Here is a 22,064-nt window from a genome sequence, read left to right as displayed (position 1 = left end):
CGAATATGGCATGCAGCCTTTCTGGCAGCATGGCTGTTTTGTCTTTTCTGGTGCGAACGTGTAGTAGAGCGAACCAGCTGGCGGGCCGACTAGCCTGAATCCCGTCGGCCGCGGTCATAAAAATGAGCTTAAGATGGTTCTTGGCCTCAATCATAAAAGTTGTTATAAAGAAATGTGAAATATATATCATTTTTGAGGATCATCGATCAATACCGATTTGCTGGTAGAAGTAACAACTGTGATACGAGAAAATTTCTTGCCAGAATCGCCTCGCAGCTGCCGCTGGCCCGCCGTTGCTGTCCGGCTCACCTGACGCCCGCAGCTGTCCGCTAGCTCCACTGCTGAAGGCGTCGCAGAAATTGACCATATCTTTAGTTTATTTTGAGATTATGCTGCCGACAGCTAAGCGATATATTAAGATACCTTTTATTGTAGTGCAGGCGACTTCCGAAGCGGCGTCCGCTGCGCCTTCGATGCGAAAGGAGCTATAGGCCTAGCGACGACAAGGGCAACCAGGCAGCATCGCAATTCGTCGGCCGGCGCGACCGCGGGTGGCGCCGTTGTCGAAAGCTCGCTACTTGGGCAGGCATGCTTTGTCGCTGCTCGAGTACATATCAGGCGGTCTTCCTGTTAATATAGCTATCATGTCTTATTTTCTGCTGCGAATTTCAACACCAAGCCAAGCAGCGGTCGGTCACTGCTGCGCGGTGGCAAAGCGTACGTTTCGAGCTTGGGCCAACAGGCGCATATCGATGCTTGCTGCTCCGAGTGTCCCTGCTTACAGTGGAACTGCAGTTTGCAAGCGGCGATCGGTGCAGCGCGCCGGCCAAGTTTTCGTACATGTGTCCCTCCCGTCGCGAATGTCACACTTCCCATGTGCACTTCTGAAGGATGCAAACATGTCTATCCTCCGTGGCGTCTTGGGGTTCTCAGCCTGGAAGTGCCAAGTTCGAGTCCGCGTGTTTGAGCATTGTTTGCTGTCTTTTTTTATTTTTTAGCCTTAAATAATCTCTCCTTTGTTTACCTGCGAGCGACTGGATTTATTTTTCGTGCCATGGCTTTCTGGCCCAACAATCAGTGCCGCTCAATACTAGGCGGCACTCAATCTAGGTTTATAATCACGATTGTTAAGGAGTTTGATTTATTTAAACGAGTTATGACAAAAAGAAGAGTGAGAGCGAGAAATGACCAAGTCGGCGGAAGGTCTCGCACGTCGTCTCGCTAGTGTGACGTGGTAGTTGGCGGAAAATCGGCCAACTGCCGTCTTGTGGGAGACCTGGCGCCGACGTCGACACGCGGTCGACTGTTTTCGCCGGCGCAGTGTGACATAGAGCCAGACATCACGACGACACGGTTTTGGCAGACCGAATCGGCTGACTGTTGGCCTAGTGTGATAGGCCCTTAAATCTACAACAGACGACAAGCAAAGGAATCCGACGCGCACCGCAATCCAGGATGGCGAGAGCATGACCGGTTTTGAGGGGAGCGCGCGCGCCCTCTCTAGACCGGCCGTGGGCGAGAGAGACCGGAGAGGCGCTGGGCTGCCGACGCTGCTAGCTGGGGTGCGACAAACCGGAAGTCTCATACCGAACGTCAGCGAATGACGTATTGCGGACCAAATACGGTCCAACCAGGACGGGGCCCAGTCCCTGAGCTCTTTTCTTTATTTTTTTTTTCTGGTGCCCCGCGAGTATGAGTTGCTGGGGGGGGGGGGGGGGGGGAGCGTAATTTTTGATCCTCTATATCTTCGTAGTTATTGATGCTTGCGCAAAAAATTTTGCGCAGGGGTAACGAGTCATGGAATGCCTGTCTCTCGTCTGCTTTACGTAACCTCAATTAATTTATTGCATAGTCCCTTTAAATTACTTCCCTACTGCGCTGCTGCATGCAGCGTCACGGCAAAAAACCAAGTCGATCGTCGCCCCGTGTCCGACGAAGGCCACATTTCCTCGCGCTGATCTCCGTGCGCTCGCATTTCCACGTGCCAGGGCTCACTGGGAGTCACTATGCTGTGTGTGCACTCAGAGAATAAGTCGGGCGATTGTGATTTCCGCTAACTGGCGCCTGCCACTGGGGCCGCGGTGGCAGGGACACACGGATGTCCTTCAAGCGGCGAACGCTTCCTCAACGCAACACGCTCAAGCTCCCCAAGGGTTCAGTGAGAGCCTCTCCACTGTTTTTCAGCTGGCGACGTTGAGCGATGGTGAAAAGAGAATGCTGGAGTAGAATGTTGAACCGAGAGGGTCAGGGTTGTTGTTGTTGTTGTTGTTGTTGTTGTTGTTGTTGTTGTTGTTGTTGTTGTTGTTGTTGTTGTTGTTGTTGTTGTTGTTGTTGTTGTTGTTGTTGTTGTTGTTGTTGTTGTTGTTGTTGTTGTCGTCGTCGTCGTCGTCGTCGTCGTCGTTGTCGTTGTCGTTGTCGTTGTCGTCGTCGTTGTCGTTGTCGTTGTCGTCGTTGTTGTCGTCGTTGTCGTCGTCGTCGTTGTCGTCGTTTGCGCAAAATATGTTCATCATAGCCACCAGTGTCGGTCTCCAGCAGCGTTGCTGCAGTCGATATTTTTTCTTCGAGTGCAAACTCATAATGCTGCATTTATGCGGCGTGCGCAGGCGCAATACTATGGTGACATCACCCTCGGTACGCCACCGCAAGTGTTCAGAGTAGTCTTCGACACTGGATCCTCCAACCTGTGGGTGCCTTCAAGCAAATGCCCCTTCACCAACATTGCCTGCAGTGAGTAAATTATCATTTGTCTCTCTGGTTACTGCAAAATCGGACACGTGAAGTAGTGAAACACTTTTTATCAACTCACCGTTGATACTTGAGGTCGTGCAAGTGTTCTTGAATACCTACACACTTTTGCTGCGAGTACCATCTGTCATGGCTCCCCGTCAAAGGAGGCAGCTAGCTCCTACCTTGTACCGTTCCGTTTTATTGAACATGCTGCCTTTTGCGACTAAATAGCGTCAAGCCTTCCAAGAAGTGTTAGTTCGTGCCACGAATGTTATACAGCAGAGCAGCTTTTGTTCTGAAAAAAAAATGACAAGGCCGGCTACGTAGATAAGGAGCTTGAAACATCAACAGAAAATAACGTCGAGAATGGGCATTTCCTTAATTTCCTGCCCAAGGGTTTTATCGTTACCAGACCACAAATGCTGCAGCGTGCGGTAGAAGGTGAAACCTTAACATTTCGGGCTCTACCAGCTCGGCACCCCGCACGGCCGTCTCTTGTCCTCCTAAAAACGTCATGTCCCACCGTGTGGTGCAGCCAAAGCCGGGAGAGTAGGCTAACTGTCCCAATTAGGCCTGCACGACGGATGGACGGATGGACGGATGGACGGATGGACGGATGGATGGATGGATGGATGGATGGATGGATGGATGGATGGATGGATGGATGGATGGATGGATGGATGGATGGATGGATGGATGGATGGATGGATGGATGGATGGATGGATGGATGGATGGATGGATGGATGGATGGATGGATATAACCTTCGCTTGGTTACTTCTATCCGCTTAAAATCTACTTTCCCTTCACTGTCCTTAAACCCCAATGCCTTGAATAAATCAGCCTCGGTGCTTTCCACTGTAGGGTGAAGCCCTTTACAGAAAAGTATCAAGTGTTCAGCCGTTTCCTCCTCCTCTCCGCACGCAACGCACAAAGTGTCTATCTCGTGGTACCTGACTCTATATGTCAGTCCTCAAAACTCCCGTCCTGGCCTCGAACAACAAAGAGCTTCCCCTACAATTATCACAGATATTTTCTTTGGCAATTTCCTGCTTAAAGATCCTGTATGTTCCCAGTGCCGATTTCATCAGCATCCCTGTTTTCCAGAGAGGTCTCTCTGTTTCTTTAACCTTTTTCTTAACAGATAAATGCTGATTTGCCCCCCTACTGCGGTCCAGATATTTGCTTGTCAATTTTCTAGTTCGCTTTCTCCATTTCGTGTCAACATTCTTTATATACAGGTATCTGAAAACTTTCCTAGCCCACTGCTTTCCCCCATTTTTCTTAATCGCTCCTCAAATGCTATCTTACTGCTAGCTTCTCTGCTCTCGAACGACGCCCATTCCATATCACCCTGTACCCCCTGATTTGGTGTATTGCCATGTGCTCCCAAAGCTAGCGTCCCTACGCCGCGTTGTTTGATTTCTAACCTTGCTTGAACATCTGGTCTCATGCACAGGACCACATCACCGAAAATCAGGCTAGGAACTATCACCAATTTCCAGATCCCCCTTACCACTTCATACCTATTGTGACTCATCATTCGTGACTCATCACTCGCATGTTCCTGCCTGCGCAGTGCTGCACCACAAGTACTACAGCAAGAGGTCCAGCACGTACGTGAAGAACGGCACCCAATTCGAGATCCGATACGGCAGTGGTAGCGTCAAGGGCGAGCTGAGCACCGACGTGTTCGGCCTGGGTGACGTGCGGGTGCAGAGCCAGACTTTCGCGGAGATCCTGCGCGAGGCCGGGCTGGCCTTTATTGCGGCCAAGTTCGACGGCATCCTTGGCTTGGGCTACCCGCAGATCTCGGTGCTCGGCGTGCCGCCTGTGTTCGACAACATGGTTGCGCAGGGCGTGGCCGCGAAGCCCGTCTTCTCTGTCTACCTGGACCGCAACGCCTCTGACCCCAACGGCGGCGAAGTGCTGTTCGGAGGCATCGACGAGGCCCATTACACCGGAAACATAACCTACGTGCCCGTTACCCGCAAGGGCTACTGGCAGTTCCACATGGACGGGTGCGTACCTCCTGGCGCGCGTTGCTCTTCCCCGAAGCGGCGAGCATTTTCAAAATGTCCGCTCAGAAACTACGGCTCATTCTGAGTATTTGTGCACGCTTTGCTTAAAGCTTGCGTTGAAGGTTTAATGTGTTAAAAAGGTGTATTTATTAAATGATGTTGTTGCAATTGCGTTAAAACCTGTAGCTGCGATAGTGAAATATGTTAGTATATCACAAGGGATGCTCTGCAGCGCTCGTGACAAATTAACCCGCCTGTAGATTTTCCTGAATCTTTTTTGTCCTCAGTCGGCTGTGCGCCGGTGATTGTTCTATACTACTAAGCTAGCTACCGCACCATTTGTTCACTGAGCTTATGTACTCTTGCTAAAAACCAGGTGAAGCGAATGTATCTGATGCAATGTGAGGGAAAAAAGCATTTCTCACAGCTGAAAAGCATTATCCTAAAATGCACCACTGGCTGTTTCCGCTCGAGCTTAATGAAGACGGAAGAATCGTCAATCATTTGAGCACAAAGCAGAACGACGTAACGCAACCTCAAACGGATCCTCAAATGGAGCTGAAAGACACACATGTGCAGCGCACTCTGTCTTGGATTGTCTCCAGGACTTTGTTGCATAATTACTCCCTTGTAAGCCAAACAACTTCTCGGCCGTAATATTAACGTTTGCTGCAACTTTCAGTGCACGCGAGGGTCTATTTAATTACGCAGGCTGAAAGTAGGCAACAACGCCACCTTCTGCAACGGTGGCTGCGAAGCCATCGCTGACACTGGAACCTCCTTGATCGCTGGACCGACGGCTGAAATCGAGAAGCTGAACCTGGCCATCGGAGCCGCTCCGTTCACAGCAGGAGAGGTGACGTTTCCTTTCCTCCTTCCTCCTTGCCCAAGTTTCTAAGTTCCGATCAGAGTATAGATAGCCTCTCTTACGTCGGGGGGGGGGGGGGGGGGGGGGGGGCGGACCCTCCGTCAGGCGCTGTTACTGGGCAATAGGAAATCGTGTGGCCATGTGCCGTGCAGGCAATGTTCGCATCGATATGCGAAACTAAATGTGCTAGCTTCCTGGTCTAATCCAGCTTCCATTGTACAGTGTTTTGCATCTCTCCTTTATCCTTTGAGAAGGCAGTCTGAAACGAAGGTAACCCTTAGCTTGAAATGATGCAGCAATCGAAATATTCATTTAAAATACCCTATAGAAATTTCCAACACCTTTTGCGTGCGATATACCATAGTAATCATGGCGAGAAATTAGTCGTTTGTTAAGTTTTAAGATACCAAGCGCCAGGAGATGGAGGCGAAGCGTTAATTATCTCCTTGAAGCACTGAACACTGCATAGATTTCGTAAACGCACCTAAAGAAAGGACGCGCACTTACACGCCACTGGCATGCTCCACACCACTGAGCTCGGAAACAGCTGTCAGCTCTCCACACGGTGGAAGCATGCAAAAAACGCGTCTGCTAATGTCGATGTCTTGACCACCACAATATGAAGTCTTGCCCTTCAGGACCTCCATAGCTCTTGTTTCCCCCCCCCCCCCCCCCCCCACCCGAAAAGTGACATCCGTAATTTTTGCCGAAGTGGAATTTCATGTATGGGCTCCTGCTAGCGCTTTTGCTTGATTTCCGCCCGCAACCACCACCTCTAAAAGAAGGACGAAAATACTCGCACACGAAAGGGGTAGGAACACCAACATCGAAAGTACCTCCTCTCCTTTTAGTTCTTTCGTCGAGTACTCTTCTTTATTTGGCCTTTTACCTTTTTTCCCCTGTAGTCTGTCTACAGTCAGCTCTAACGTAGGCTTTTCTTTTTCTACTGTAAATATTATTAGATGTGTTCGTCCTTGTATATTTCTTAACTCTCTTCACTTTCACTTCAGCATGTTCACGGATAATCTCTAAGGTGCAGTAGAATTCATTGCAAAGGGAAGGTAATGGTTTATGTATAAATGGCAATAATTTCTTTTCGATACCGTTTACCGTATTATGGGAAAGAAAAAAATGCGATGCCAGTGCAATAATGACGGTTGCAGTACTGTTAGTGATCAGAAATAATTCTCAAACACAGTTGTTTGCTGGCTGCATCATTTCCGTGCGTAACACGAACTGTTTGCTGTACACATTTAAGGTTTAACCCACTGGAACCTCAGTCTGTAGAAAGTGATGCATGCTTAGAACACTGGCTGCATAACAAAAGGGTACAGAGGGCGGTGCAGCCGTAACTCTCTGCCCCATTTTTATCTCCCACCCACTCCACTAGCCCAGTCCACTAGCTGCCGTTGGGCAGCCGGGTCAGAACTGGACACCGCAGCCTCCCATCGCTCGAGGTCTGTGAGTTGCCAATCGGCTGGTGGAAGGAGATTAGAGCAAGAATAAAGAATGTGTGCAAAATCCGCTTTCGGAGCGCCGCAGGGGTGCATACTGGCGTGAACAGTCCCGGGTGAACCAGGGCTAGTGGGCAGGGGAGAGGAAGGTGCGGGATTGTAGCTGTCGCCACGTCACCTGCTGCAATTTAGTGAGAGACTTGTGCGGAGGGGGATACGTTAGCCGTTGCTCACGGTAGTGTAGAGTGATCTCGTGATACGCGACCATTCGATCTCGAGCGTCTCCCCAGGCGTCGGCGGCTCCTGCTCGGCTGACGAAACCTCGAGCTAAAGAATGAGCCGCCTCGTTACCTGGGTGGCCGGCGTGGGCCGGGACCCAGAGAAGCTGAATAGGTCGGGTAGGGGCGGGAGACCGGCTTAGAAGCCGGAAAGCGGGTTCGGAGATGCGGCCTTTTGCAAAGTTTACAGACCGCGGTCTTTGAGTCGCTGAAAATGTGGGTCGCCGATGTAGTAGCGATGGCTAAGGCTACGGCTTCCTCTTCCGCTTCCGCAGGAGTGGAGGCAATGACAGTGCCTGGCCGTAATAGAGGTGTACCAATTGGACACTACCGCCAGGGCAAAGGCGGAAGAGGAGGTGTAAGAGGCTGCGTCGACGTAGACGCTCTCAGGCTGTGCGCCATAGTGTTTGTGTAGGGCTGCAGCCCGAGCAGCACGACGAGCCGCGTGATGCTCGGGATGCATGTTCTTGGGGAGGGGTGAATGGTGATGAGGTCCCGTGTGCGGTGTGGGAGGGAGAAGGTGTGGGTATAATAGCCAGGGGGGTGTAGGCCAATGGCGTCAAGAATGTGACGGCCGGCTAGGGTGGAGGAGAGCCGATCAAGTTGGGCAGGTCGATGGGCCTCTGTGAGCTCGGCGAAGGTGTTGTGTACGCCCATCTTAAGAAGGCGTTCATTCGACGTGTGCTGGGGAGGTTGAGTGCCGTCTTGTACGCCTGACGGATGAGGCTGTTGACTTTGTTCTCCTCTACTCGTGAGAGGAAGAGATAGGGCAGGGAGTATACTACCCGGCTAAGGACGAAAGCCTGGATCAGGCGGCGGAGGGTCGTGTTCCCGCATGCCTCGGTGTTTGTTAGCGATTCGTCTGATGAGGCGAACGGTTTGTTGAACGGTAGCAGTGAGCTTGGTGATTGTGGCAGTGTTCTTGCCATTGTTCTGGAGAACCATCCCCAGGATGCGAACTTTGTCTACCTCTGGTATGCGGGTGGCATCAATGGTGACATCGAGGCCAGGTGGGGGGAGTTTTGTCCCAGTCTTCCCCGAGGGGGGCGAAGGACCAGAAGTTCCGATTTTGTAGGAGAGCATGCAAGGCTGACCTGATGGGCATAGGAGGTCACCACATCTGCCCCCGCTTGTAGTGTCTCTTCAATGGTGCATGCTTAGAACACTGGCTGCATAACAAAAGGGTACAGAGGGCGGTGCAGCCGTAACTCTCTGCCCATTTTTATCTCATGCACACCTTTGTGGGAAAGCATCGCTTAATTTGTATTTGTTTTGCATTTCGCCTCCATCGAAGCGCGGCGAACCCGGGCGCGGCAGCCGTGTTTCGATGGAGGCGAAACGCAAAAGGCGCCCCTGTGCTGTGCGATGTCAGTGCACGTTAAAGATCCCCAGGTGGTCGAAATTATTCCGGAGCCCTCCACTACAGCACCTCTTTCTCTCTTTCTTTCTTTCACTCCCACCTTCCTAGTCCTTTCCCTTACGGCACGGTTCGGGTGTCCACCAAGATGTGAGACAATTATTGCGCCATTTCCTTTCCTCAAAAAAACAATTTTCAATTTTCTTTCACTGCAGTATCTGGTGAGCTGCAAATCCATACCGACTTTGCCAAAGATCACATTCAATCTCAACGGCCATGACTTCGTGCTGGAAGGAAAGGACTACGTTCTGCAGGCAAGTACTTCATCCAAACCAACGCGCGATTTTCCGTTACCGTTAGTCATTGAACACTTCACCAGTTTTTCACTATATCGTGAATCGTTGAGAACCCATCTTTGTGTCATCACTTTCTGCTGCCAATTCACTCATTTTTTGCCCCGTTTTCAGAGCGGTGTATTTCGCACTCGCCTCTCTCGCTGACTGACCTATGCACATGTGAAACACAACAGGTCTGTCTCTCTGTGTCGGGCGGCAGCTCTCAGGCCGACAACATATGCCAGAACCTGAAACAATACGTGATTTAAATGCGGCGGGATTATCTCAACGGCGCAGTTTTCTTGATTGTCGAACCCACCTGCAAAAACGCAGACCCCTCTGCAAGTATACTTTGTCGCTGCGGACGTTGTTTTGTTAGCGTGTTCCCGATTTCTTGAGGCTGACGCCACAGAGACCCTGTTCTTCGCAATTTACGCAACTTGCCCCCCTCCCCGCAGGTGAGCCAGGCGGGCATCCCCCTGTGCCTGAGCGGCTTCATCGGCCTGGACGTGCCGGCTCCGCTTGGGCCCCTGTGGATCCTGGAGATGTGTTCATCGGCCGCTACTACACCATCTTCGACAGGGGCAACGACCGCGTTGGTTTCGCCGAGTCTCGCTAGAGCGGAGTGGCCCTTGCTTGCAGCGCGGACGGCCCTGCTTTAACTCTTTCAAACATTCGTTTTGTGTGACTGTTTGTAGACTCGACAATAGACTGCAGGGTGTGCGCATCCAAAACGCCCTTGCTAACGCCGACTGTGGCGCTGTATCTTCAAGCGAACGCCAGGGCCCTCAAATCAAGTCGCCAATTGCGAGAGATGAAATAAAGCAGCAGCCGTTTTCGACACTGCATGAGCTGTGCGCCTGTCGGCAGATTTTTGTTTCATTTTTGTGCGCGCATACGAATAAAAAAAAAATTAGACGGAATAGGCGGAGTCGGCTGCATGACATTTTCGTGCGTCTGTATCCTGCCCGTCTGTAGTTGGAAGATATAGAGCTATAGAATACTGAAGAATGTCATCCTTAAGACGAAGTGACGAGAGAACAGGCGTGAATATACAAATATGCAGTATAGTGGGACAAATGAAAAAAAATAAGGCCCATGCGATTTCGTAAACGGCCCACCCGAATATGCAGTCAACACGACCGCAAAAACGGTGCCATCAAAAGTCCAGATTTTTCTACAACGATGTATTAGTGATCTATGATTAGACGCACATTTCACCGACAATTGGACTGTGACTTGACCAAAAAAAATAGCGCTCACGACCAAACACCGCGTCATCTCATTAACTCGATCTGACCGCCTATTGTCTAAACGCGAATGCGTCGAGTCTCAACAAAAGACAAATTTTTTTACAGCGTTTTTTAGGCTCTCATTTTTGCAAGAGGCCGAGTTCAAATATACTTTTTCAAGGTGTTTTGAACTCCCTGTTCATATTCCGCTGAAGGTAGGGGTGAATAAAAATTAATATTACGCATCATAACCATTTTCAATATTTAGCAATTGTTTGAATGTTTTAATTACATCAAAAAAATTCTCCAAAAGAAAAAGGAGGGATATCAGAGAGAACAGGAAAAAATAGTATATTCCGGCTTGCATAGATGTACATCTACAGCTCACTCATTCCTTCTTACATTGTCACGCGCATATGGGATCGGAGAACCTTTGCGTCCTTTTTTAAATGCCTCTACTGCAGGCTGACGATCGAGGTCTCACCGAAATATCAGCTGTCATTCGCAATAGGCAATATCGCCACAGCAGTACTTGGTCGCCGCGGCAGCGTGATGTTAGTCTATGCAATACTCCCGTTCAAGGCCATCGAAACCTTGTCATTTCTTCAAGCTGCTGTACACAATTTAGTCGAAGTGTTTTCAAAATATTTGAAAGTTAGCAGACAGCATCTCTGAAGCGCTGTTTTCACAGACGTCGTTAAAAATGTATCGAGTATCAATATGAAAAAAAAAATCTGGAGATTTCGTAGGCGCAAATAATAATAATCCAGCTTGCACCTTGTTGCATCTTTTAACAAGCTGGATTTGCATGCTGAAATTTGCCCTTTTACTGAATGAAATATTGCACGGCGGGTGATGGGCGGTAATTTCTAGCGCCCAATGATGCGCGCAAATTTTGCCGTTTAAGCTCATAGGGACGGCGTCCAGCATGCAAAATGTGAGGAGATGAGAGGGAAAGACGCGAAGACGTTGGAATTCGTATCGTGACTGATGATAGCTAAGCTTCTAACAAATGCATTTAAAAAATTTGTGCTGGAGGATGATTCGTGAAGCGGCGTCCTTTAGCATCCCAGAAATACCGCAACTTTATTTAAAGCCGCTTCCATAACCTCTTTAAGTTGTATCTATGGCTCCTTATCTGCGAGTAAAAACTCTCTCCGACGACAGTGTGAGTCATGACTATGACTAGACGGCCTTAACGAAGAAAATAAAAACGTTTATTTTGGAGGCCAAAGTATATATATATATATATATATATATATATATATATATATATATATATATATATATATATATATATATATATATATATATATATATATATATATATATGTATCGGTGAAGCATACTCTTACACTTTCATGTACTTTCGCGAAAAAGGCTTTTTTTTGCAAATCGATTTCCAGCGTCGTGCCTGTCAGTGATGCTGAAAGTGTAGTTGCAGAGGAGCGGCCTCAGAAAACGAACCGATATAAGGTTCATTGGCTTGCTCCTGTGTTCGGAGCTGTCATTGCTATTGCGCTTTAACAACTTCAAAGCACAAGGAGCTGGGACGGCGTACTCCAATAATGTAGTCAGAGGCTTCTGTAAGGTCTGGTCCTCCTGCAGGGCGCTGTCAGCAAAAGCTCTTAGAGAGTCCAGGACAAACAGAAGTTAATCATATGGATACAGCAATCCCCCTCAGTCTTGGCTACGAGTGAAATGCAGGAGCAGCTGGTTGCTAACCGCCTTCGTATATATAAAGAAATGCAGTTCTCGCAGCCTGTCCATATGCTCACCTACAACTCGTACGCTGTCGCCGCCCACATAGGCGGTGGCCGAGATCTGAAGAGATGGCAGGTGCTGCGGCAAAACTGCCGTAGGACTGAAGAGCGGGCTTGTTGGTAACACATCTTTACAGAACAGCGCGACAAAAACACGGACAAAGAGGGAGTACGACGATACAGCGCTGGTGTCGTCGTACTCCCTCTTTGTCCGTGTTTTTGCCGCGCTGTTCTGTAAAGATGCCTCAGTCAGTCTCTGCCATACCAATTTCGCTCTTGGCAGCTTCGGCACTGCTTGCACAGCTAGCGTCAAGGGAGGTTTTGGAGTTCAAGTAGAAGCTGGCTGGCCAGACGAAACGGTATATCAGCGAGCCCTGACATAGCAACACTCTCTTTGTGGGCAGTATTGGACGCAGCATTAGACGCAGCAATGCCGGTCTTTAGCAGCTTTTCGAGGCCTGACAGTGCAGCCCGAACGTCCAAGATGTTGCACCCGGATGACATGTGTAAGCTTCCGAAAAGGGATTCAATGGGATCGCTGTTGAACTTTCAGGTAAGCACGAAAAAAAGTTTCTCTTCTGCCAGTAACTATTTCACAAATGCCACTGTGGAATACGTGGTTATAAAAATGGCTTCATACGTTTCGTTTCGTTTCGTTTCGTTTGTTTGTGTGGAATGTCCACACCTTTTCTTTAACGGTTCTGAATACATAGGAAAAGTGATCTCAAGTCATTCCAGTCGCAGATCATCCCTGTAGTCGAACTGACGAGTATCTGAAAAATTCTGGTGTATGTGCTGCATTGAATCACTAATATCATGAAGCACGAGCCACCGATAAACGTTTTTCATGAACGAAATTGTTGGTCCTGCGGCTGAAAATGACTTGGCACAAGTGTGCCCAGCCTGATCCCTGAGGTGTTCCAAGGCAGCGATGATACTCGGAGACATGAGCTGGACGATTCTTGCCACATTCATTTATTCGAAGTTATTGGGATAGACGTGCTTCCTGCTCAGATAACGAACACTTTTTACAAACTAGTCCTTCTGCAGCTCGTAGAGGTCTTTTAGATGTTGAGCATAAATCTGACCCTTCGGGCCAAGGTCACGCATTAGAAACTGTCACCTCACGTTCTTCAGCACATGGCACGAGTCGAAGCTAATAAAGAGAAGCCTGTCGTGTTCACAGGGGTGTTCGATTCGGTAGGTGAGAAGGCCATTTCCGAGCAGTTTCATGCAATTCACGTTCAATTTATGATTGTCAGTTACTAGGCGAACAATCCTAAATCCACAGACTTCAACTTTCTGCATGACAAAAATCAGCTACTTATGCAGTTGGGGCCCTGTTAGCTCTTTAGTATAGAGTATGCAACTGGAATTCGAAGCATTGTTGTCAATCCACTCAGCGCTAGATTAAGGGGGGGGAGTGCTGCAGCCCAGGACATCGCCTCGGACAGTAGGAGAAGGGGGCCCATTTATTCTAACCTGCTTATTATATGGAACCATAGGCAACGGAACTTTGAGCGACATATATGAAGCGAGAAAACTAGAACGAGCAGACGCCCCCCCCCCCCCGCCTAATTTAACAGCATGCGTTTAGCCTGATCATTTGGGGAGAGCTTGCCGAGCTGCGAAAACAGAAATCTCCCGCCACCCCGGCGGGGCCCTCTTTCTTACGAAGCGAGGTGCGTTTGCTAGGAAGAGTTTTCGTGGTTTCCTGTCAGTCCGTCTGTCCAGTGCTGTCTGGAGAGGAGGGGCAAGAGGGAAACATCTAAAGCATGTAATGTGGGATGAGGATCTAAAACATCCCTTGCCCCTCGCCTCCACCACGCCACCCTCCACCTCTCAAATAGTTCCGCCGCAGTCCTCATAGAAAGGATGTGCTGCAGTACGCAACAGTGCCTCCCATTCGACTTTTCTTTACCGTGATGGTAATTTGGGAGAGGGAGGATGAGCCCGATAGCAGATGATGATGAGTCTGATGGCAGAGTCTAGGCAGGAAAGGAAATGAGACGTCACACGTGCTTTTGTCCGCGTGCCGTGGGGCATGGAATGTTCACTGTTCGGGCTAAGGATGTGGAAGAGTGAAGGGTGAAGTTGGAGAGCTGGACACAAAGGCCTGTCTCCAGGGCCCACTCCTGCCTAGTGGCTGCGCACCCTCGCGCGCGCTCGACGGAGAAAGTAGGTCAGACTGGCCGCCAAACTTTCCAGAAAGAAGTAGAAAAAGATGATTCAGAGGCGACGGAGGGCGGTGGTGGTGAAAAACTGCAAGCCCTAATTGTTACATCCTGGTGATGGGATTGCTCTTGGATGCGTGTCGTGGCCGGAAGGTGATGCTTCTCAGCGACTTCCAAAGCCCAGTCCACTAGCTGCCGTTGGGCAGCCGGGTCAGAACTGGACACCGCAGCCTCCCATCGCTCGAGGTCTGTGAGTTGCCAATCGGCTGGTGGAAGGAGATTAGAGCAAGAATAAAGAATGTGTGCAAAATCCGCTTTCGGAGCGTCGCAGGGGTGCATACTGGCGTGAACAGTCCCGGGTGAACCAGGGCTAAGTGGGCAGGGGAGAGGAAGGTGCGGGATTGTAGCTGTCGCCACGTCACCTGCTGCAATTTAGTGAGAGACTTGTGCGGAGGGGGATACGTTAGCCGTTGCTCACGGTAGTGTAGAGTGATCTCGTGATACGCGACCATTCGATCTCGAGCGTCTCCCCAGGCGTCGGCGGCTCCTGCTCGGCTGACGAAACCTCGAGCTAAAGAATGAGCCGCCTCGTTACCTGGGTGGCCGGCGTGGGCCGGGACCCAGAGAAGCTGAATAGGTCGGGTAGGGGCGGGAGACCGGCTTAGAAGCCGGAAAGCGGGTTCGGAGATGCGGCCTTTTGCAAAGTTACAGACCGCGGTCTTTGAGTCGCTGAAAATGTGGGTCGCCGATGTAGTAGCGATGGCTAAGGCTACGGCTTCCTCTTCCGCTTCCGCAGGAGTGGAGGCAATGACAGTGCCTGCCGTAATAGAGGTGTACCAATTGGACACTACCGCCAGGGCAAAGGCGGAAGAGGAGGTGTAAGAGGCTGCGTCGACGTAGACGCTCTCAGGCTGTGCGCCATAGTGTTTGTGTAGGGCTGCAGCCCGAGCAGCACGACGAGCCGCGTGATGCTCGGGATGCATGTTCTTGGGGAGGGGTGAATGGTGATGAGGTCCCGTGTGCGGTGTGGGAGGGAGAAGGTGTGGGTATAATAGCCAGGGGGGTGTAGGCCAATGGCGTCAAGAATGTGACGGCCGGCTAGGGTGGAGGAGAGCCGATCAAGTTGGGCAGGTCGATGGGCCTCTGTGAGCTCGGCGAAGGTGTTGTGTACGCCCATCTTAAGAAGGCGTTCATTCGACGTGTGCTGGGGAGGTTGAGTGCCGTCTTGTACGCCTGACGGATGAGGCTGTTGACTTTGTTCTCCTCTACTCGTGAGAGGAAGAGATAGGGCAGGGAGTATACTACCCGGCTAAGGACGAAAGCCTGGATCAGGCGGCGGAGGTCGTGTTCCCGCATGCCTCGGTGTTTGTTAGCGATTCGTCTGATGAGGCGAACGGTTTGTTGAACGGTAGCAGTGAGCTTGGTGATTGTGGCAGTGTTCTTGCCATTGTTCTGGAGAACCATCCCCAGGATGCGAACTTTGTCTACCTCTGGTATGCGGGTGGCATCAATGGTGACATCGAGGCCAGGTGGGGGAGTTTTGTCCAGTCTTCCCCGAGGGGGGCGAAGGACCAGAAGTTCCGATTTTGTAGGAGAGCATGCAAGGCTGACCTGATGGGCATAGGAGGTCACCACATCTGCCCCCGCTTGTAGTGTCTCTTCAATGGTGCCGACATTACCCGTGGAGGTCCACAGGGTGATGTCGTCGGCATATAAAGAGTGCGAGAGGACGGGAATGGCTGAAAGAGCCTTTGCCATGGGGATGAGAGTTATATTAAATAGAAGCGGGGAGAGTACCGATCCCTGAGGGGTACCTCGGCTACCGAGGGTGAAAACAGGGGAGGAGAGAAAGTGAGCCAAAAGTGATTTCAGCTGTGCGGTGGCAGAGGAAGGCTGAGATGTACTGATGGGTACGAGTGCCGACGTGTAGGGACGACAGGGCGTCCAAGATGGCCGAATGATGTACATTGTCGAATGCCTGTTTTAGATCCAGGGCCAGGACCGCGCGCGTGGAGGACGTCTTCTGAGAGCTGAAGCATGATATCTTGGGTGGACAGGTGGGGACGAAAACTAACCATCGTTGGGGGGAAGAGGAGGTGGTCGTCCATGTGTTCCTGGAGGCGACCAAGGACGACGTGCTCAAAGAGCTTGCCGATGCAAGACGTAAGGGAAATGGGACGGAGATTCCTTATCTCAAGAGGCTTTCCTGGCTGAGTCCACTGCGAAGGGAGGGTTCCCGTTCGCCAGCAGTGATTGAACAAGTCTGCAACAGCCTCCACGGACTGGCCGTCGAGATTGCGGAGCGCCTTGTTGGTGACTCTGTCAACGCCGGGGGCGGTCGTGGTCCGAAGTTTGTGCATGGCCCCCCGAACCTCCGCCGGAGAGATGTCCGCGTCAAGTTCCGGGTTGGGGTCTCCTGTGTACGGGGGGAGGGGGTGGGAGGGGTGGTGGTGAGATATTGATCTTTGAGGGCTTGGAGTAGTGCGCCGTCTGAGAGGGGGAGCTGGTGCAAGATGCGTGTGACATGCTTGTGTTGGATGGCCTTCGTGTGACCCGGGTCCAGGAGATATCTGAGGAGGGACCAGGTGTCTTTGAGGCCTAAATTGCCACTCATGCGATCGCAGACCTGGCCCCATTGTTGATGGGCCAGATCGCGTGCATGTGTTTCAATCTCGCGTACGAGATGAGCGATACGGCGTTTGAGGGGCCGATTGTGCTTTTGATTGAGCCAGCGCCTTTGCAGGCTGGCATGTGCTTCCCACATGTGGAGGAGCCGGCTGTCAGCAGCCGACGTGTCCTCAGGTTCGGGAATTGTGGAGGTAGCGCGGGCGACATTGCGATTGTGACTGGCGGTTTATTCAGAGAGGTCCGTGATGGTGTTCGGGGTTAGGTGCCGAAGTTGGCGGAATTTGTCCCAATCCACCACCTGTGTCCCTCGTCGTCTTGGCGAGGTAATGGAAGAGATATTGACCTCTGTGGAAATGATATAATGGTCGCTGCCAAAGGAGTGTGTCGTGTTGATCCATCGGCTGTCGCGAATGTGTTTGCTAATTGTGAGGTCTGGGCTGGTGTTGTGCTGAACACTGGAACCAATACGGGTGGGGATCGTGGTGTCATTCAAAAGGAAGAGGCCTTCGTCCTGAATGAATGACCACAGGGAGGTGCCTTTGCGACAGTTCTTGCGGTACCCCCAACTGATGTAATTGGCGTTAAAGTCGCCCACTACCAACAGGGAATTGTTCTAACTGATCGAGAGCGTCTTGCGGAAAGCCGCAAGAAGAGGAGCAGGAGGACCTTTTGGGGGGCTATAGAGATTGAGGATGAAGAGGCTAAGTGACTTGCGTGAGGGAGAGAGAAGCTCCAGCGGGAGACCGTCTATGTCGTCTACCTGTAATGGGTGCTCTATCGCAGTGAGATTGCGATGTACGTGCGTGGCGAGCCTGGTCTGTGGCTGGGTAGAAGGTTCGTATGCGGTGTAGTTTCGGAGCTTCACTGACGTCAGAGTTTCCTGAAGCGCAATGACCACGGGGGCGTCGCGGCTGGAGAGGGTTTGTAAGTAAAGCTGCAGGTTATCTCGCTTTGAGCGAAAACCCCTGCAGTTCCACTGCCACACCTTAATGCGTTGGGGTGTCGCAGCCATGTTGGGCAATGAAGGAGAGAGCGGAAGATGCAGGGGGTGGCGTATGACCTCTGGGGAGAGGCTAGTGAATCTGTCTAGAATTTCGCGACATTGGCCTCCAGATTGCTCTGGCGGGTTTCGAGCGCCGCCACGCGGTCAGAAATGTTCTTCATCCACGTTTTAGCTTCGGAGCGGAACGTGTTTAGCGTCGCCATCATGCGTTTCTCAAAATCTTGCATCGAGAAAATATCTTCTTGAGTCTGGTTATATACCGCGTTGTAGAGTATCCCTTTGACGGCGTTGTCGGGGGCCGCGACGTATGTCTTCATCGGATACTGTTGGTCGTGGAGCCTGAGTTCTTGAAGTTGGACATATCGTTTCATTCGGGCTTCCGAGGGTGTACTCACGGTGAACGAGTTATTGTAAGGGTTGATTCGCAGCTTGTCCTGGCTCCACGCTTGCGCGTAGTCGATCTCTGCGCCAGTGCAGAGAAGCTGGAGAAGAGCTCCGCCGTTCACGGGCCGCAGGTCGAGACCACCGCCCGGGCGGAACACAATCTTGAGGTCTGAAGCTGGTAGACGAGGAAGTGGAGCGTGTGAGCGGATGAGTGAGCTTGCCTGGACCTGCCCGGGAACTGGACGCTGCTGACGCGTCATTGGACGATGACGGCTTCGTGGTGGGGTAGAGCTTGTTGTGGGCCCGCGGACGGCGCGGGACCACCGTTGATCATTTTCGAATTCTTCTGGGGAAATCACTTCGCCATCGACGCGGTACTCCATCTGTGACGATGTAGACCCGGAGACGAACAGGGCGATGAGCAGCCGGCGGCGTTAGGCCTAACCGGTGACGGCGTTCCACGCCTGGCGCGACAGGAAAATTTTCCAAAATCGGTTCCAATGGGCGAAAAGGGCCGAAAAATGGTGCGTAGAGGTGCACAACACCTTCACTGACTGTGTCCGATAGAAAGCAGGTCACTTCAGGTCGATATTCCGCCACCACGAGCAAACGTTGACGGAGCCCATGTGATGCACGTCCTCCATCACAGCGGCGGCGATGCGTCTCCCACGGAGGGCGCGTAACTTCGCCCGCGCTAGAAGTCGCCCTCTCCAGTTCGTTCTCGCGCTCGGCGTCGACAGAACGAAAGAAAAATCGAGAACCTCCCAGAACAGACGTTTGCTCCTAGCCAATAGGAAGACGAGACCGGAATGGGAGAAGGAGTGAGTTGGTACGGACTCGGAAGGAGGGAATTTGTACAACGAACTCTATGCGTATGTGAATGCCTGCTTTGGCGCTAGTAACAGACAGACGCGGCGCGCGTCTATGAAAGGAAGTTGATCGCGGGCTGCGATTGAGCCCCGTGCCGCCGGTTAAGCTTGCATAAGCCCGCCCGCTGAGGAGCTCCCGGGGGACGCACCACTCTCTGCCAGCCACGGACCATCCAGGCAGCGTGCGCCAGTCATTGGGACGGCCACCGTTGGACACCTGCGGTCGCGTCGGACTGACGAAGTGCCCGGTGCGGTGAACAATTAGCGGTGAACCATTCATGCGAAAATGCTCTGTGGGAAGCATCAAAGTGGTGCGTCTAAACGAAAGGCGAAGTTAGAAAGAGAAGAGCGCGAAAAGAAGCTACCAAAGGTGACAAAGTACCTACTGAACGCAGCGTCCGCGGAGCAGTATGATCGCTCTACCCAGAGTCCGTGTCAAACTCCCATAGTACCGACTGTGCTTCTGTGGAGTACTTGCCCACTCCATCACCACAGTTTCCTGGCAAGAAGCAAGGTTTGACTCATCTTGGTTGTCTGGATCCTGTGAAAACGGTGCCAACCTCGGTCGTCCATATTTCTGAGCAACCGACGCTAACCGAGCTCTGTCCTGTTCCTGAGTCAGCAACGTCTATGCTACTCGGCCGGGCCCTGTCACAGTGCTCCAGGTGTCCGGTCCGCCCCGCCCGATTTCTACTACTGCTGATCAACAGGTGCCACACCTCCCCGATGAGCCTCCTTCCACGACGAGCGCCAGGAAACAACACTCCAAGAACCGACTCACTTGTTTCTGTTAGTTTGGCTTCAAATAATCATGTTCCCACCCACAAAGTGTGCCTCGAGAGGACGGACGAATGAGACGGCTTCTCGTTGCGGCAGCAGAGAAGTACAGACACCCCCGCAGCAAGAGATACGTTGCGAGATTCTCCGAAGTGACCCTGCTAAGTGGCCGGACGTTATTACTGACAGATTTCGGGGTTTATGCCTTGAGAAAGGGCCGCTGTATTTTCAAAATCGAGCAGAAAATTTTCCGTCTTCGGAAAGGCAATACAAAACTCAGAAACGCTATATGTCACCTCATCTTTTCTTGCGAAAGGCTGTAAATGGGGAGGCGTACGAGCGACACTGGTTAATGTACTCGGAGTCCAAAGGTTCCGTTTACTGTTTCATGTGCAAACTATTTGCTCTTTCAAGCAACCCCAGTGCTTTCACCACGCCCAGTTTTTCTCATAGGAAAAGAGCAGAAGAAAAGGTTTGCGCGCATGAAAATAACGTCGAGCACTGGAACTGCGTGGCAGCATGGCTCGCCCGCTCTAACTCGAGCAGCGCAATTGACAAGGAGCTGGCTAAGCATCTTGTCACTGAGACCGCTTACTGGACAGAGGTGTTGAAGCGCGTAGTCGTTGTAGCTAAGCTTCTAGCTAAGCGCAACCTAGCGTTTAGGGACAGCGAGGAGATTTGTGGTTCACCGAGAAATGGCAATTATATGGGAGTGCTTGAGGCCATTGCCAAGTTTGATCCCTTCCTAGAGGAGCACATCAAACGCTACGGGAACAAAGGAAAAGGTCACCCATCGTATCTGTCAGAAACCATTTGTGATGAATTTATCGAGCATATGGCAAAGGCTGTCAAGGAACGTCTCGTTGACGAAGTGAAACGCGCAAAATACTTCTCTTTAATTGTTGATTCGACTCCAGACCTTACTCACGTTGATCAGCTGTCAGTTGTTTTACGATACTATTTAAATGGGAAAGTGTACGAACGCTTTCTTGGATTTGTTCCAATCGAATCGCATACCGGCTTGTATCTTTTCGATACCGTGATGTCCCTCTTGACGACCAATGGCATCTCAATTGATGATTGTAGGGGCCAAGCTTATGATAAATCGAGTAATATATCAGGAAAATACAAAGGACTGCAAGCTCAAATCAAACACCTGAACGAATTGGCTGTCTACGTCCCTTGTGCTGATCATACATTGAACTTAGTTGGCGCGTGTAGCGTTGGCAGTTGCCTTGAGACAGCCAAATTTTTCACTGTAATTCAGAGACTGTATATGTTCTTTGCTGCCTCACCTAAGCTATGGACGTATCTTTTGGACAGCATGGGCGGAACGGGCCATCAGCTAGTTTTGAAAAGTCTCTGAGACCAGGTGGTCAAGAGACGCTGAATCATGTAAGGCCATTCTGAAAAACTTCAATGCAGTCTTGTGTTGCCTTGAAGCTATATCAAAGAACGACGAAGAAAACGGTGAAACTAGGAACGAAACGCACTCTCTCTTCAAGAAAGTGACAAAACTAGAGGCTGCATTCATGGCCATTTTCTGGAGTGAAATTTTGGAGCGATTTGGCAAAACGAGCGTAGCACTTCAGAGACCAAGCGTAGACATTTCAACTCCTGTAGACCTGCTGAGCTCTCTAGAGGCTTTGTTAATTATTTGCGACCTCTCTTTGATACCTTCGAAGAGAGAGCACGCACGCTAAGTACCAATCAATGTTATCAGGATGAGGGCAAACGCATCGTTTTGAGTAGGCACCCGGACGGAAAGAGCAATGGTGCGCTACAAGGTAGAAAAAATTTATCTTAGAGACCTACATTGTTGTACTTGACAGTCTAGGCTCTGCTTTGAGAGAGCGAAAGGCTGCCTACACTGAACTCTGCGAAAGGTTCGGATTCTTAAAATTGCTGACAGAAGTTGGGAGCGAGGCTTCTCTGGCACAGCAGGCTGAGAAGTTGGTGAAAACCTACAAAAATGATTTGTAGCCAGCATTTTCTGCTGAAATCGTTCAGTTTGCGAACTTTCTGCACAACTCTGTGTGCCAGGACACGAGTCCCCTGAAAATAATGACGTTGCCGCACAAAATAATGCTTATTGATGTGTTTCTGAACCTTTCTATTGCTTTGCGTATGTACTTAAGCATACCGGTGGCAAACTGTGAGACCGAGCGATCGTCTTCCAAGTTGTCGCTGATAAA

General features: G+C 50.9%; 1 protein-coding gene across 1 annotated transcript in view; it reads left to right on the top strand.

Moving 5' to 3' along the window:
- The window catches only part of LOC144114530 (lysosomal aspartic protease-like), a 20,058-nt gene extending 10,171 nt beyond the window's left edge, over positions 1 to 9,887 (top strand). The window contains 6 exon segments of the mRNA XM_077648336.1: positions 2,604 to 2,727; positions 4,306 to 4,747; positions 5,459 to 5,603; positions 8,920 to 9,018; positions 9,498 to 9,576; positions 9,579 to 9,887. Of these exon segments, the coding sequence (XP_077504462.1) occupies positions 2,604 to 2,727; positions 4,306 to 4,747; positions 5,459 to 5,603; positions 8,920 to 9,018; positions 9,498 to 9,576; positions 9,579 to 9,658 (969 nt within the window). The 3' untranslated portion in view covers positions 9,659 to 9,887.
- The last annotated feature ends 12,177 nt before the right edge of the window (positions 9,888 to 22,064 follow it).

This window comes from Amblyomma americanum, chromosome 1, assembly GCF_052857255.1.
Source record: "Amblyomma americanum isolate KBUSLIRL-KWMA chromosome 1, ASM5285725v1, whole genome shotgun sequence".
Lineage (NCBI taxonomy): Eukaryota > Metazoa > Arthropoda > Arachnida > Ixodida > Ixodidae > Amblyomma > Amblyomma americanum.
The sequence above is the reverse complement of the archived record's forward strand: the minus strand, read 5'-3'. Positions and strand labels throughout refer to the sequence as shown.